The sequence below is a fragment of the Pseudochaenichthys georgianus genome, chromosome 15 (assembly GCF_902827115.2).
Source record: "Pseudochaenichthys georgianus chromosome 15, fPseGeo1.2, whole genome shotgun sequence".
Taxonomy (NCBI): Eukaryota; Metazoa; Chordata; class Actinopteri; order Perciformes; family Channichthyidae; genus Pseudochaenichthys; species Pseudochaenichthys georgianus.
This window is the reverse complement of record NC_047517.1, coordinates 20,991,386-21,006,055: the sequence shown is the minus strand read 5'-3', so window position 1 is coordinate 21,006,055 and position 14,670 is coordinate 20,991,386. Positions and strand designations below refer to the sequence as shown.

Below are 14,670 nucleotides of genomic sequence, written 5' to 3'. Positions count from 1 at the left end.
AAAGAGGGGATTAATGGGCCCAAACAGATACATAGGGCAATGGGTCGCTGGTTACATTTGCTTCTTCTGAGAAATTCTTAATTCGTCACGGTGTTGCAGGACATTACAATGGGACCCTGACTGACATCATGTCACATTTTGGGTCCCTAGTAGCCTACTTTATTATTATTATCGAAGGCACTACAATACTCTCTGGTGATGGGGTCATCTGCCATCTGGAATCAGTTTCCCCATACCTTCACTGACAATTTATGATTTTCATTAATAATTATTTAAATTATTCCCAGCAGTCATTTGAAGCATATTGCATTTTCCACTGCTCTAAAACAAATACTTTTTACTATGTTAATTCATCATATTTTGTCATGAGGTGATGAAAGGACAACTGATTTGACTGATGTACTATGAGGTTAAAACCTAGCAGTGGGGCCCTGCACAGCTATGGCCGTAATGACCTATCCGGGTTGCCGTAGTAATGCAAAACTGTGGCACTCCTCCTCAATGAGCGTTGGAAAGATGGCGACAGCATACGCACAAGCGAGAGTCAACTGTGCCGGCGGATAGAAAGTGTTCAAAAGAGACACAATCCGCCTCTCTTGCAGATATTTAACGGTGCAAAGTCTGTCTGATATCACTTAGACATGGTTTAGTCCATGCACGGCTAGGAACAAGAAGCCACTGCTTTGCTATGGAGCCTCCGGATCGCAACAAGCCCAGCAGGTATGCGAATTTGTTGAACAGACTACACCATCAGGACCTCGCACTTGCTAAATAGGGAGCTGAACGTAACACTATGGCGGCGCTTGCGCATCTCCTAGAAATCGACTTCCTGTCAAATAGTGGTAGGCGTGCAGTTACTGCATTTGCAACACTGGAGTTGCAAACTTTTTGGAGCAACATTTTTAGGCTAACTTTGCTGCAGATATTATCTTGTCGTCCGATGTTCTGTTGCTAGAGAGAAAGGAACAATGCTCGCCAAATGATAAGGTAACATTTACGAACAATTACCAACCGCTGTGCAACATGCCAGGGAATAAGCTAGCTAACATCCACTATTAGCTGTCGCTTGTCACTTTATTGTTCAGCCGCAAGTTCCTCAACAGAAACTGACCTACCTGTAACTAAATACTTTAAATAATGCGGACTCGTAAGGTTGAATACAAAGTGTGTTATTTGAGTATGCCAGACCATGCATTTTAATAAAATACCGAAGCTTAAACTTCGCTTTCTTTAGCTAGCATGTGGCTCCACTGTTATTGTTAATCATCTAGCTCGACTTGGCGTTCGTGTTGTTGTCTCGCGGTCATCTGCTGAATCATGATATGGGCTTGTGGACTGTGTGCATTATACACTTAATGCATATGTAAAAAAATCATTATAATTGTTCCTTGTTGTGGTTTATAACTTTGTTGACAATCTGTTGCAAATGTATATGCAGCAGCAAATGTTTCATCATGATGTATGCATTTCTAGTGCTCAGATGACAAGGTTACTGAACGATACTTATGCAACCTCGCAGGGGAATGCATACACACAGGCGGTCATAAGATGTTCTTGTCATATGTGCACGTCTTCTAATCGCAGTGTTTGTCCCTGACGGCTGGCGACAGACCCTCAGGATTCTGCTGTTATGTCTTCCCCTCGCCTCTATTTTCCATGCATGCAGTAGTCTGTCTGTAGAGCGACTGACTTTGAAAGCATTTTTCACATTGGATCAGCTCTTTCATCTGCTTTGGGCTTGAGAAAATATCTTGTGTTTTGACTACTATTTCAGTATTGATTGTGTATCAGCCAGTTGTTATTCCCTTGCACCCTTGTTGTGACCACTCAGTGGACACACAAACAGCTTGCATGATTGTGCAATACTGATACTAGCTGTCCGGCTTTGTTGCATAAAGACAAATACTGAGTATTGCCATTGCTGGAAACAAGTTGAGATGATAACAAGATATTAATTATCCTGTTTGTCTCCAGCTGCATGTGTTTACACAGTTCAGGGTGAGAGGTAAAGCATACACTGAAGGGCTTTAGGTGTGTTTTACTAGATAGCATATCCTGTCAGTGGGCCTACATTTGGATCTGTCTGACAATCTGTTTGTGTTACCATTTCTATAGTATCTGGATTAGAAACATACACAACTTGCACCATTGTGAACAATGTAGCTTACATGGCCAAAGCTACAAGTGTGCAGGAACATAACATGAGTTTAATTTTCAATATGAAATCAATAGGTTTTGTTTTGGTACTTGTATGAGACGGGTCCTTTTTTACATACATCAGAAATATACCATAATTATATATCAGCTATTCTGAGAAAGATTTGTTATTTACTTGTTTGGCCATTTAGCGCTATCATTACCAAGTACAGAGGTTCTTTGTCAATAATGACTTGTTCCCAAAGTCAGTCTGAAGACATTGTGGCTAACATGCATTCCAGAGATTTCAGGATGTGGTGAACAGTGCGCAGTGGATAGCTGACTGGAGCCCCGGAGACGCTCATGGGTAGAACTCATTACTGCCTGCGTTTGCCAGGAGCACAGGCTGTACTATACAGATGGACCGTCCTCTAGTATTTCCTAACTGCATCCTGTCTCTGCCCACACCTGATTCAGAGAAATGTGTGCTGCTGCCACCCTCATCTGCCATTTCCTTTTAAACAATCGGATCTTTGTAACTTCTAAAACTATGGCAGTTGTTCTTGTTGATATGCTGCAGGAGTGAAATCATCATGATAGAAGACAGGAAAGGAAAAGTGTTCATTCATTTAATTTGAAATGTATGATGTGCTTAACTGCAAGACAGTTGAATGCAAGTTGAAACTGACAAAGGCGTTGCTTATACAGTGTCAGATTAAATGTTCTAGGTGGAGCAGACTACTGTCTGCACTGAATATATGATGCAAGTGGCATTAGGTGAAAAACATGTGATTACACCATTTACCTCATGCTGCAGCCCGTAGTCTGCAATCAGTGTCTACATCTAGATTCATTTACATCATGGGACTTGTTGTGGTTAATGGCATGCACCTCCACTGCTACAGTATGGTCTATGACTTTTCTTAGTATGCAGGTATTCCCTGGTGTGAAGGGATTTTAAAGCACACAATTCTATTAGAATAAAGTGACTTTTTGCATTTAGTATCACTTCTCGCAGAAGCAAGCTCATCTGTTGCACAGTCACCAGTAAGACAGGTCGGGTGGTCCACGTTCTGGCAATGTCGCACTGTTCCAGAAAAGGGTGGGGTGTTTCTGAATTCTTTCAGCCTATGGCGCACATTGTCTGTTTGTTTGGGATAGGCAGAGCTCAGAGATGCATACTGTTGTAAGTATGAGCCTAGTTCCATTGAGATTTGCATGTGCACGTGTTTTATATTATCTACCCTTACTACTTAACCATAGGTTGAAATTAGTAGCCAGTTGACACATTCTTTCTAGAGTGGGGGGTAAACAAAATCTGGATTTAGCCTAGCCAGCAACAGTCATGCCAGCATGACCTAATTGGTAGAGAGTGTGCTCTTACAAAACCCTGGCCCCCTTTCTCCTCCTTTTCCTCTCTGAAAAATCCCCTTTTAGTTTAGGCATTGTGAGCAAGTGTGCTCACCAACCAGCTGTGTGCTATTCAGCTGTGGGCCTCACGGGCCACGCGTCACAACTATACAATAGGGTGCCCCTTCCTGGTACAATGGTGTGGATGGTTGGTGTCAAAGGTCAGGCCCCCCTGACTCTGGCAGCCCTTCGTATCACTGCTTCAGTCGCTATATAGAAAAGACTCTCGATTTTGTGCTGTTTATTATGCACTCAGTGTTTCTGCCTAGGGGCTCTAGCATTCCACTGGCCTTTATTGGAGCCCCAATGAGCCATCAGATGAGCCATTGAGAGCAGCCAGACGCCATCTGCAGTGATAATTCACTAGTGGCTGCCATGCAGGGACAGCTTGTGGACCATAGTGCTGCATCGGTTAACTGCAGGGCATGCAGGCCTGTAACTTTCCCTGTGAGGCCTTCGAGTAGGCTCTTGGAAGAAAGCAAATAATTCAGAAGAGGAATTTGGTCAGTACTTTTCTGCAGCGTCTCATGGCAACCAAACAAACAACCTGCAGTGGTGGCGTCATTGGTTCCGCTGTCATTCCTGAGTGATTTAGTCATGCTGTTCTGCGTAGGGAAGTGTCTTTTTTTAAAACCTGGTCTCTTTCCCTCTCAAATACATGCGCTATTTCTGTCTTCAGACACCCCACGCACCGGTGCATGCTTTGAAATGTTTACAAATGTACCCACATTGTGATCATATTTGTGATAAGCGCATTAGAAGAGTTTGAGGGCATTTGCTGCTCTCTTTATGCAGTTTCCTGATAGCTGTCTCATTTTTGGCATTGCAAAAGCACAGCAAATTGTCTGCTGTTGTTATGCTAAAAGCTTATTGCAACACACTAATTGCTTACTGTGCCGTTCCTGCGCCTGCATACTGAAAAGATCACTGTCGTGTCCAGCTCCTGCAGAACAAGCCTCTTCACAGTTTCCCATACAATGCACTTATAAAGGCACCAGTGTTCTTTCTAGACCCTCCAGAAAAACACGGGCAAAAATCCTTGATTATGCGGGCTAAAATCCTTGATTATGCGATCAAACATGCAGGGTTTTATGTGATTTTATGTGGTGAAATTGCGGGAAGTTGCGAAATATGCGGAAAAAATAAATATTGGGCTGTCTTATTTATTCTCTCTCACACACAACCTGCCACTAACGTTAAACCCCGTTACTATTCAATTAAACATATTCAATGTTTATTTATTGTAAAAGCAATTGGGCTATTTTAATCACTCATTCTGTTTTCATTTACTCGTTCGTTATCTGACCAGCTTCAATGTTGTAGGCTTCTCACCTCTTTCTTGTAGCCCTCTAAAGGGTTTTGGAGGTTGATGCCTCGGTGAACGTGAGTTGTTTGGCTTTCTTGTCCGCAGCAGCAGAAAGCATTTTCGAATGTTTGAATGAATCAAAGTGAGTCGTCACTAGGGGTGTTGAAAATAATCGTTTCTACGATGCATTGCGATGCGGACGTGGACGATTCGGTATCGATGCAGTGACGGAAGATAATCGGTTATAGCGTAGTAACGTTGCTTCCTGATTTTCCGGCCGCGGCTTTAATATAATGTTTTTTTTTTCTGTCACTTTAATATCAAATCGGTCGGTGACGCAGAGATTAGGGAACAGACGGGACAGCGGCACAGCGGCATAGCAACACCACACACGGAGCAGTCTGCTTTATCCACCAACACAAGAACACCAGTCCAGAACCAACAGCAGAAGGACCCGCTCTGAATCACTCCGTGTCGCTGCGGCACAGGGATTTATGTTTTTCAAAAATAATCGCGTTACAATCATGTCAGGTTTTTGGTGGATTTAATTAAGTCTTGGATTGCAAAGTATGAATGTCCTCTAGCAATTTTCAGACGATATATACGTGTGTAAAGTTTGTGAAGGCAGGAGGAAAAAAGCTTCCGCGATCACCGTCTCCTCTCCGTTCCTCCAAACCCCGCCCCCTCCCTGAAAATAATGAGTGACAGGCTGATAGTGACCCGATAGAAACTTTATTATTCACTTAATCACTGAGATATAATGAAGCTAATTTAATCTCATACATTCATGGGATTTATGTAACAGTAAGACAGAGAATGTAAGTGTGCACCCACATGCAGTATTTTAGTTGTTATATGCTGTTGTAAATACTCCTGTTGTCTGCTGTGTTCAGACTCAAGTCCTGTGTGTGATGCCACATTCAGGACATTCAGTGTCCTTTTTTTAAACAGAAGACTGTTGCTAAAAGCTGCAGCTAGACTGCAGAAGCATTATTTTTTTTGTTTTTGAGGATGGAACAACTTCACACACAGATATAGGGAGGCTAGACCTATACAATTCATTTATTTTGGTTTATAAATTAATGTCAAGACATTTATGTTATTGATTTCTGAAGCACTTTCTAAATAATAAAAAGAGAGTTCATATGTATTTACTGCATGTATGCATTGATGAAAAATAAGCCATGTGCAGTAATATAGAAAATTGAGGATGCAACGCATTGGTATGAATCGTGATGCATCGGGATATTGAATCGAATCGCTGACAGGATAATCGTAATCGAATCGTGAGACCAGTGCAGATGCACAGCCCTAGTCGTCACCGTCGATGTTCTCTTATGCTCCAACACACAGTTGCACGGGGTGCAGAATAGTTTCCCCCCACTTTCGTGCAAGACATCGGGGAACTGCTTTGCCCGGTCTTTAGCAGAAATGTTCGTCCGTAAATGAGATGGATTAGATTTTTTCATCTTGGTGTTTTCTCTCTCGTGTGAGCTCCACACGTTCACTCTACGGTGTTGTTTACCTTCTGTGATGCGCGAGCTGATGACGTCGCATCATCATCATCACTACTTCACGTCAAGATGAGTTAACTTTTTTTCTCAACTTTGTGTGGAAAAATGCGGGGATTATGCGGCGTTTTAAAAATCGGCGCCATTTTCTGATTATGCAGTAAATTCTGCGATCGCAGAATCGCGTTTTTCTGGAGGGTCTATCTTTCATGCAGGAGTTGTTCTGTAATTGCAAGACTACTGCTGTGGTAAAATGGTGGTGCGATTGATTTTATTCTTCTGTTTCACTCAGGAAGTCTTGATCTGGAGTCTTTCGGCTTATATAGTTGCAGGATTTGCAGCAGGTGTCTGTCTGCCTCGTTCCACTGCTGCTCCCAGGGGAGTGTGTGGGACAGGTTTTGCAGCGGGCAGATGGGCAATAGAAGTCAGGTCTTCTCTCTCTTTATGTGGCCCTTTGAAAAGCTTAAGCAAGTGATTTCCAGATTAACCCCCCTCCCTTAACACACACACACACACACACACACACACACACACACACACACACACACACACACACACACACACACACACACACACACACACACACACACACACACACACACACACACACACACACACACACACACACACACACACACACACACACACACACACACTTCCACAGCAAGAGTGTGCCCCTTTGTGCACAGACGCAGGCAGGCGCGTGTTGGGGTATGCCTTTCAGTCAGATGATTGATGGAGGGACACATGGCGACCAGCATTTATAACGCCTGTTTTCATACCCCCTGTTCCTTCTCTTTTTGTTTTTGTTGGCGGGGGTCAGACCTTCCAACCTTTCTCTCTAATCCTGTTAAAAAACCCTCAGGAAGGCATTAGGGAACAAAGCTCTGACATTGTGATCTGGAAAGGCGCGCTGCTCCACTCTATACTTTTCTTTTCTTTCTTCTTTTCCTCTTTTCCCAGAAGGAAGTGATTCAAGTTATTGCAATGTTTCTTTTCTGCACAATTTGATGCAATGCATTCTGCCTTACATTTTCTGAAATTCACAAGAACAATGATTTCAAGAAACCATTATGTTCTCACTTAATTGTTGCTCAACATTAACGTTAAACACATGCAAGAGACTTTCTGTTTTGCATAAGCACTGTGTTTGCATCAATCTAACACTGAGACTCACTCACTTAGGGTGAGTGAGTCTCAGTGCTCCGTTAAATCTTGGCTTGTGCAGCATTTATGATGACAAAGCAGAAAGTGTTCATGAGGGTTACTATTTCACCCTCTGGTTGAGCCAATATGTTTACTTGGACCAAGAGAGGGGGCCAGTAGTGAAGCCACAGATTAGTATCCTGTTTCTGCACGGCTGTGGTCTTGCACAGAGTGTTTCTGCTGTGCAAGACCACAGGAGAAAGTCAGGCTCCAGAGGACAGACGAGTCGTCAGTCTGATGTAGAAGCAGACATGCAGTCTAGTTGCAGTTTAGGAACCCGTTTGCCGTGGCCTTAAAGGAGATTTGCTGCACACTCTGTTATGGGTCCAAACAACCACAGTGTTTGACCTTGCACACACATTTATTTGGTTTCATTATGATATGACTGAAATAGTTACGTAAGGCCAAAGCTCATTGGCTGGCTATACATATCTTTTTGTTGCAGATGATTGTAAAGATGCAAATGTTTTCTTCAGTGAAAATGTGTCATTAAATGTCGACAGGCCGGCCAAACCAGTGGGAGATGAATCCAGACAGATCTCGGCGGTAGATGATACCTGGGATTCTCCCAGCGAGGAAGAGGAAGTTATGTACGGCGCAACGCCGCCTTATACCTCCCGCCAGATGAAACGCATGTCTGGCAAACATCAACGAAACATCCAGCAGAGGACTGCAGGTCGCTCTCCCAACAAGGGTAAGTTAATACGTTTATTTGACTGAATGGAAATCCTTTTAAACAATGTTTCTCCTTTTTACATGAATTGTACTGACTCCGAGGGGGGATTTTCTGTTTATTCCAGTGGAAGTCACTCCACCCGTCGAGAATCCCAAGCCAGCAGTAGCTGTGCCCCCTGAGGAGCACAGCTACAAGCAGGGCAAGAAACAGAGGGCAACCCAGCGCTCCACAGAGAGGGATCACAAGAAGACTTTTGAAGGCTCCTTCATGCTGGATCCACTCTCAAAGCCAAGCCCTTTCAGCACCCTCAACATGGATCCCAGGAAGCATTACTTGAGCTTGGGCTGCAGCAGCTGCAAACTTCCTGTGTCTATGCCCCACATAGTCCGGACCCACCGTCAGACCTCCAGGACAGACTGTCCCGCCGACCGCCTCAAGTTCTTTGAAACTCTGCGGCTGCTTCTCAAGCTTACATCTATGTCCTCCAAGAGGAAGGAGAAGGAGCAAAGGGGCCTGGAGAACATGGCTTTCATGGGTCACAACAACGAGGTCATTTGGTTGGAGCTGCAGGCTTGGCATGCACGACGCTCCACCGGCGACCAAGACCTTTTTCTTTTCACTGCCCGCCAGGCCATACCGGACATCATCAATGAGGTGCAGCACTTTAAGGTAAACTATGCCAACCTTAGAGGGGCACAGTGTTTAGGGTCTCAAAATATTCATGAGGACTATCAGACTGTCCCAGATCTAGTCTGTGGAGAGGAGAGGGAGCCTGCCCTCGCAGAGACCAACCACTGTGGAGTAGACCCCTGGGGCTTTAACGCTTTCCCTTCACCTGCAATGAATGCAGCGGAGCCTCTGAGCTCCGGCACAGATTGCAGGGATCACCTCCAGCGCCAGCGGCTAGCGTTCGAGCAGGTCAAGCGTGTTATTGAGCTGCTGGAATCCGTGGAAGCTTTGTATCCCTCTTTGCAGGCCCTGCAGAAGGACTATGAGAAGTATGCAGCGCGAGACTTCCAGGGCAGGGTGCAGGCGCTCTGTCTGTGGCTCAATATCACCCAGGACCTCAACCAGAAGCTGCGCGTTATGGCCACTGTGCTCGGCCTCCATGATTTATCCCGTATCGGGTGGCCTGTCTTTGAGATTCCTTCACCTCGCTGCTCCCGGGGCAATGAAGAAGAGGAGAATGAGGAGGATGAGGAGAACGATTCGACAGCCACTTTTACAGCTGAAAGCGATGGAGAGGACAGGGAAGCTGAGGACGATGAGGGGCTTCTGGGAAGTGTATCAGAGGAGGAGTTGTCTCCCACCCTGACTCCTAAATTTGCCCGGTTGTTGTCAGAAGAGGAGTTTCTCCCAACTGCTACAGCAGGAAGGGCAGAAATGATGGCAGGAGGAGTATTCTGCCCTACAGCCATCTACAGGCCGTTTGTGGATAAAGCTCTGAAACAGATGGGACTGCGTAAACTGATCCTCAGACTGCACAAGCTGATGGACCGCTCTCTTCAGAGGTCCAGAGCGGCGCTGCTCCAGCACACGCCTGCACTGGAGGTGAGCATCAATTCTTAACTGCAAATAAGTGTGGCTCTAAGTATGAGTGGAGTTCACTTTTTCAGTATGCTGACACAAATGCACACACACAGGGAGACGTCAAAATTAACTATTACAAATGAAACCTTAAAAAGTAGGATTTAAATATACATCAAAATGCAGCCTTTTGACCAGTTTTAAAAAAAAAATGGATGATCCGTCTAATTTAAATTTAAGTAAGTTATCTTTGGATTTTCTCAAACCAAAAAGCCAATTTCAAAATGTCACCATATATTCTTTTTCAGAAAATTGATTTCAATTTCACTGTAGAATATGGGGTTTCAGAGCAGCATTGATAAAGTAAGTAGTCACTGAATTGTCGAATATCAATTCAAGAATACACATCAGAAGTATGTGTGATGAAACACAAGATATAATGCTCCTACATTTGTGCTAATGTATGTAATAAATACTATTTGTGCCATATTCCAGTTATCATGGTATGAAGTTCCGTTTCAAAGCAGTCTAGACCTGCTGTATTAGTGGAGAGTGAATGCAGTCAAACAGTTAATTGTAATGTTCACAGTGTACATGTTAGTAATTTAATTAGGCACTTGAGGAAACAGCATTTGGAGCTTACCAGAAGCCAGGCTATAAACAGAGGGTGTGCAAACACGAGCTAGTGAAAGACAAAGAGAGCTGTAAAAGGAGAGGATTATTAGAAATGGAGTTTATTGCAAAGGATAATCAGCTCATCTGCGTGTTGGAAATGTTGTCACCACTTTATGAGCTGTTGAGGAGTTTGTTTTTTAAATTTTCAACTTTCAGCTGAGAAGGTACTAGGAATGTGAATTTGTTAATTGAGATTATGCTTATTTGCACAGATCAGATGGTCATATTTTTGTCAATTTAAACTTTATTGTGCAACCCAATAGAGATGCATCTCAAATGTTTGCAGATGCATGTTTGAGATTGGGCGGCAAGGATGCATAAAGCAACACAAAGTCTCAATATCATTTATTAACATGCAAAATCCAATAAAAGTTTACAAATTCCTGAGGCCAACTCTATTCATATGGTCAGCCATGGTGCTGGAGAACACATGTTGAATTGACTTTCCCTGATCTTCCTCCCTCAGTTTGCAGACTTCCCTGACCCCATGCTGTACAGTGACTACCTGCCGGAGCTGTCGCGCCATGAGTCCTGCAGCGGCCCGGCTGACCCAGAGCTCGGAGCCGACCAGGTGTCCTGGGAGGATCTGCTGGACATGGACCTCCCCTCCTTCCGGCCAGCGTTCCTCGTGCTGTGCAGGGTCCTTCTCAACGTCATTCATGAATGCCTTAAACTGCGACTGGAACAGAGGCCTGCTGGAGAGCCCTCACTGCTCAGCATCAAACAGGCAAGCAGCTGTTATAAGTGGCTCTTCTAAGCAGGTTGCCCCACTCATGCTGTATGACTCAACACAGATATACATATTTAGTTCCATTGCTGCTATTTTGCTTAAATAAAGGGACCAGTGTTATGGCACTGTTTTTTAACCCAGTAGCCTAAACGTATGTCATTTCCATAGGTATGCTAGATTCCTATTTAGTTGAATAATTTGTTACTACTTTCCCAAGTCTATTAGAAAGTTGTGTAATACCTCTATATAGATTATCACATAAATGGTTAACCATAGTACATTTTGTCTCAAACAAAAAATATTGAAGTAATTGTTGTTAAAATGTTACTTGCCAGAACTAATAGGAGGAATTATATCATATATAAATGCTAATCAAGTATTTGTTGTGCTTTGCAGTTGGTGCGTGAGTGTAAGGAGGTCCTTAAAGGTGGTCTTCTGATGAAGCAGTATTATCAGTTCATGCTGCGTGGCGTGGTGACTGATGCTCAGGGCTTGCAGACTAATGCCAATATTGATGAGTTTGAAGAGGACCTTCACAAGATGCTCGAGGTCAGACTCCTCTCCTTTCTCTACTTCTAGTTACAGCATTTGAATGTGGTTCCTCTTTAGAGAGACAGTCTCGCTGTATGCAATATTGAAATATATGTTGTGGTGATCTAAAATATGTCGCTGTTTTTGTAGGTCTACTTTGACTACATGCACAGTTGGATCCAGATGTTGCAGCAGCTGCCTCAGGCCTCTCACAGCTTAAAGAACCTGTTGGAGGAGGAGTGGAACTTCACCAAGGTCATCACTCCTTACATCCGTGGAGGGGAGGCCCAGTCTGGGAAGCTTTTCTGGTCAGTTACTTACCTGCAAACTAAATTGGATTGAAGTTAAAGAGGAGTGATTACAGCAAGTGTAACCTGTTTCAATGCTTATATGGGCATCTGTCCTTTTTGTTAAGTGTTAATGATGGTAACGGTATCCGTATTCGTCCCGTACCGTCACGGTTCGGCACATGCAGTCACACGGCGAATACGCCTTTTTTTACGAGTGGGAAAAAAGTCTGTCACTCAGGGCAGTATTACACTATATATAATCCAGGGGGCGGTATTGCGCCTAAAAGCCAGCTGCCCGTAAATAACAAATGAAGAACAAGAACAAAACACAACAAAACGAACACAATACATGAAGAAGAACAGTTCGTAGCTACGGCGAGTTCACACAACACACAGGAGCCAAAAGACCCACCTGCTTCTTTTAAATCAGGTGTGTGGGAACATTTCGGGTTCCCTGTGGACTACAACAATGATGGGGTGCGAGTTGTGGATCGGACGAGGACGGTGTGTCGGCGTTGTTCGACAGCGGTGCGGTATGCTGGTGGTAACCATGGTGGTAACACGTCAAACATGCTCAATCACATCCGAGTCAGTCTCAGTCCCCAGCGAGAGTGTTTTCTCGACGGCAGGTGACATAGTTAGCGCCAACAGATCCGCCCTCACTGCTGACAACGTAGACAAACTCATCTTTCTGAAGAACAACTTGAAAATAGAGTAAAGCTTGAGTACCTTTATTTAGGCATAATGGCCTCACACACTCACAAGTTAATTACACATGTTAGACATTGCTCCTAAAGGTACAGAGTTTATTTTGTTTTATATTTATCATTGTATTTATTTTATATTTTGACATCAGGAGATGTTATACAGTTCTGTATTGCCTTTTATTGATTGTGATTGAAACACTTTCTTATTATTTATTTTAATATTTTCAAGACATTCTTTTTAGTTGTACAGCTTTTTGTTTGACATCAGCCATTATAAATAATATGGCCATCTGAGTGTGAGTGTTACTGTTTGTGGTTTGTTTTTAACTGTGTAATACAGTTAATGATTCCAAATGTTAGAGTTCCTTATTTTCATACCAAAACTTGCACTACTGTTAAAAATAAATAACAGCAAAAACAAAATGCATTTGGGACTTTTTTTTACTTTTCCTTGTTGTACCGAAACCGTACCGAACCGTGACCCCCAAACGAGGTACGAACCGAACCGTGACTTCTGTGAACCGTTACACCCCTAGTTAATGATGATTATTGTAAAACTGAGAATGTCCTCTTTGCAGTGATATTGCTGGGATGCTGCTTAAATCCACTGGAGAGTTCCTTGATGCCGGCCTACAAAAGAGTGGCAATGAATTCTGGGAATGTGCAGATGACAGCACCGCCTCAGATGAGATTAGGTAAGAGGGATCATTTGTCTTTTTCGAATTCTGCTTTAGTCAGTGTTCATATCTTTACTGTCTCAGTGGAGACAACAACTTTGACAATCTTTAAACATTCTGATTCTTCAAGGCGGTCCGTAATCGAGACCAGTCGGTCCCTCAAAGAGCTGTTCCACGAGGCCAGGGAGCGGGCGTCCAAGGCTCTGGGCTTTGCCAAAATGCTTCGCAAGGTGAGAGACAGCAGCAAAGAATTGTATCTCCCCTGAAATAGAAAGCCATAACAGTGCTGAACTGGCAGTTTATCTGTGACCCTGTTTTCTCTGCTCTCCAAATAACTGGGACTTTGTGTTCTGACACACACTTTGTTTGATTCCCTATGTGCAGGATTTAGAAGTTGCTGCAGTTTTCAGTATCACTAACGGGGTGACCTGTCTCCTGGATGCACTGAAGAAGGGAAACTATGTCAAGGTGCCTTTGTGTTTGAATTACATTTAACACATTTTTCAATCAAACCTCTCTGTCCTCAGGTCATTTATGAACCTGTATAACCTTCTTTTTATATATCCAGGTTCAGGTTCCAGGCTTGGAGGAGCTGCAGGTTTTTGTCCCCTGTGGCTTGATGGACCAGAGGCCTCTCATCCTGCAGCTTCTCAACGCCGCGGCTGGCAAAGACTGCTCCACAGAGCCCGATGAAATTGCAGAGGATGAGGCCTACCTGCTCATGAGTAAACACGGAGCCGGGGACTCGAATACCGACTCTGACTGGGCTCAGTGGGACGGAGAGCTGCTCAAACTGGTCCCCCAGGTGGAAACTGTAGACACACTAAGAGCCATGAAGGTATGTGACATTTTCTTATGTTTAAATGTGCGTAGGTGTGTATTCCTCTTGTTTACAACTCTACCATTGGTCGAATGTGATTTCAGGTGGATAGCATGCTCTTGATAGTGATGCAGTCAGCTCATCTGGTGGCCCAGCGAAAAGCCTTTCAGCAAACCATGGAGGAAGTGCTCACTCTTAGCCGAGAGCAAACATCGAGTCAGCCGCTCATCGCCAGTGCACTGGAGGAGCTCAAGGTACTTCATTAGCCGCACAATATGATTTATAACTCATTAAAATATGTGTAGTATTTTGTGTTGTTGTAAAAACAGCTGCATGTTGATGTCATACTTTTCACTACATACGCTGTCTTATTACCCTACATTTCACACCTGAAAATAGACACACCAGGCCGGATTTTAGAAGTTATTCTCAAAAAGGAAATTACTCAACTCTCATATCTAGTTCATT

General features: G+C 43.7%; 1 protein-coding gene across 3 annotated transcripts in view; it reads left to right on the top strand.

Moving 5' to 3' along the window:
• Window positions 1-457: 457 nt before the first annotated feature.
• Window positions 458-14,670, top strand: part of map3k4 (mitogen-activated protein kinase kinase kinase 4) — a 31,532-nt gene continuing 17,319 nt past the window's right edge. For 2 of the 3 annotated variants that reach the window (XM_034100949.2, XM_034100947.2), the window contains exons 1-11: window positions 458-720; window positions 8,073-8,263; window positions 8,370-9,796; window positions 10,914-11,174; window positions 11,574-11,726; window positions 11,859-12,016; window positions 13,284-13,400; window positions 13,513-13,612; window positions 13,767-13,850; window positions 13,951-14,220; window positions 14,307-14,456. In XM_034100949.2, the coding sequence (XP_033956840.1) occupies window positions 689-720; window positions 8,073-8,263; window positions 8,370-9,796; window positions 10,914-11,174; window positions 11,574-11,726; window positions 11,859-12,016; window positions 13,284-13,400; window positions 13,513-13,612; window positions 13,767-13,850; window positions 13,951-14,220; window positions 14,307-14,456 (2,943 nt within the window). In that variant the 5' untranslated portion in view covers window positions 458-688. Of the gene's footprint in view, window positions 721-847; window positions 988-8,072; window positions 8,264-8,369; window positions 9,797-10,913; window positions 11,175-11,573; window positions 11,727-11,858; window positions 12,017-13,283; window positions 13,401-13,512; window positions 13,613-13,766; window positions 13,851-13,950; window positions 14,221-14,306; window positions 14,457-14,670 lie in introns of those variants that run through there. The other variant, XM_034100948.1, reaches the window with a different exon arrangement.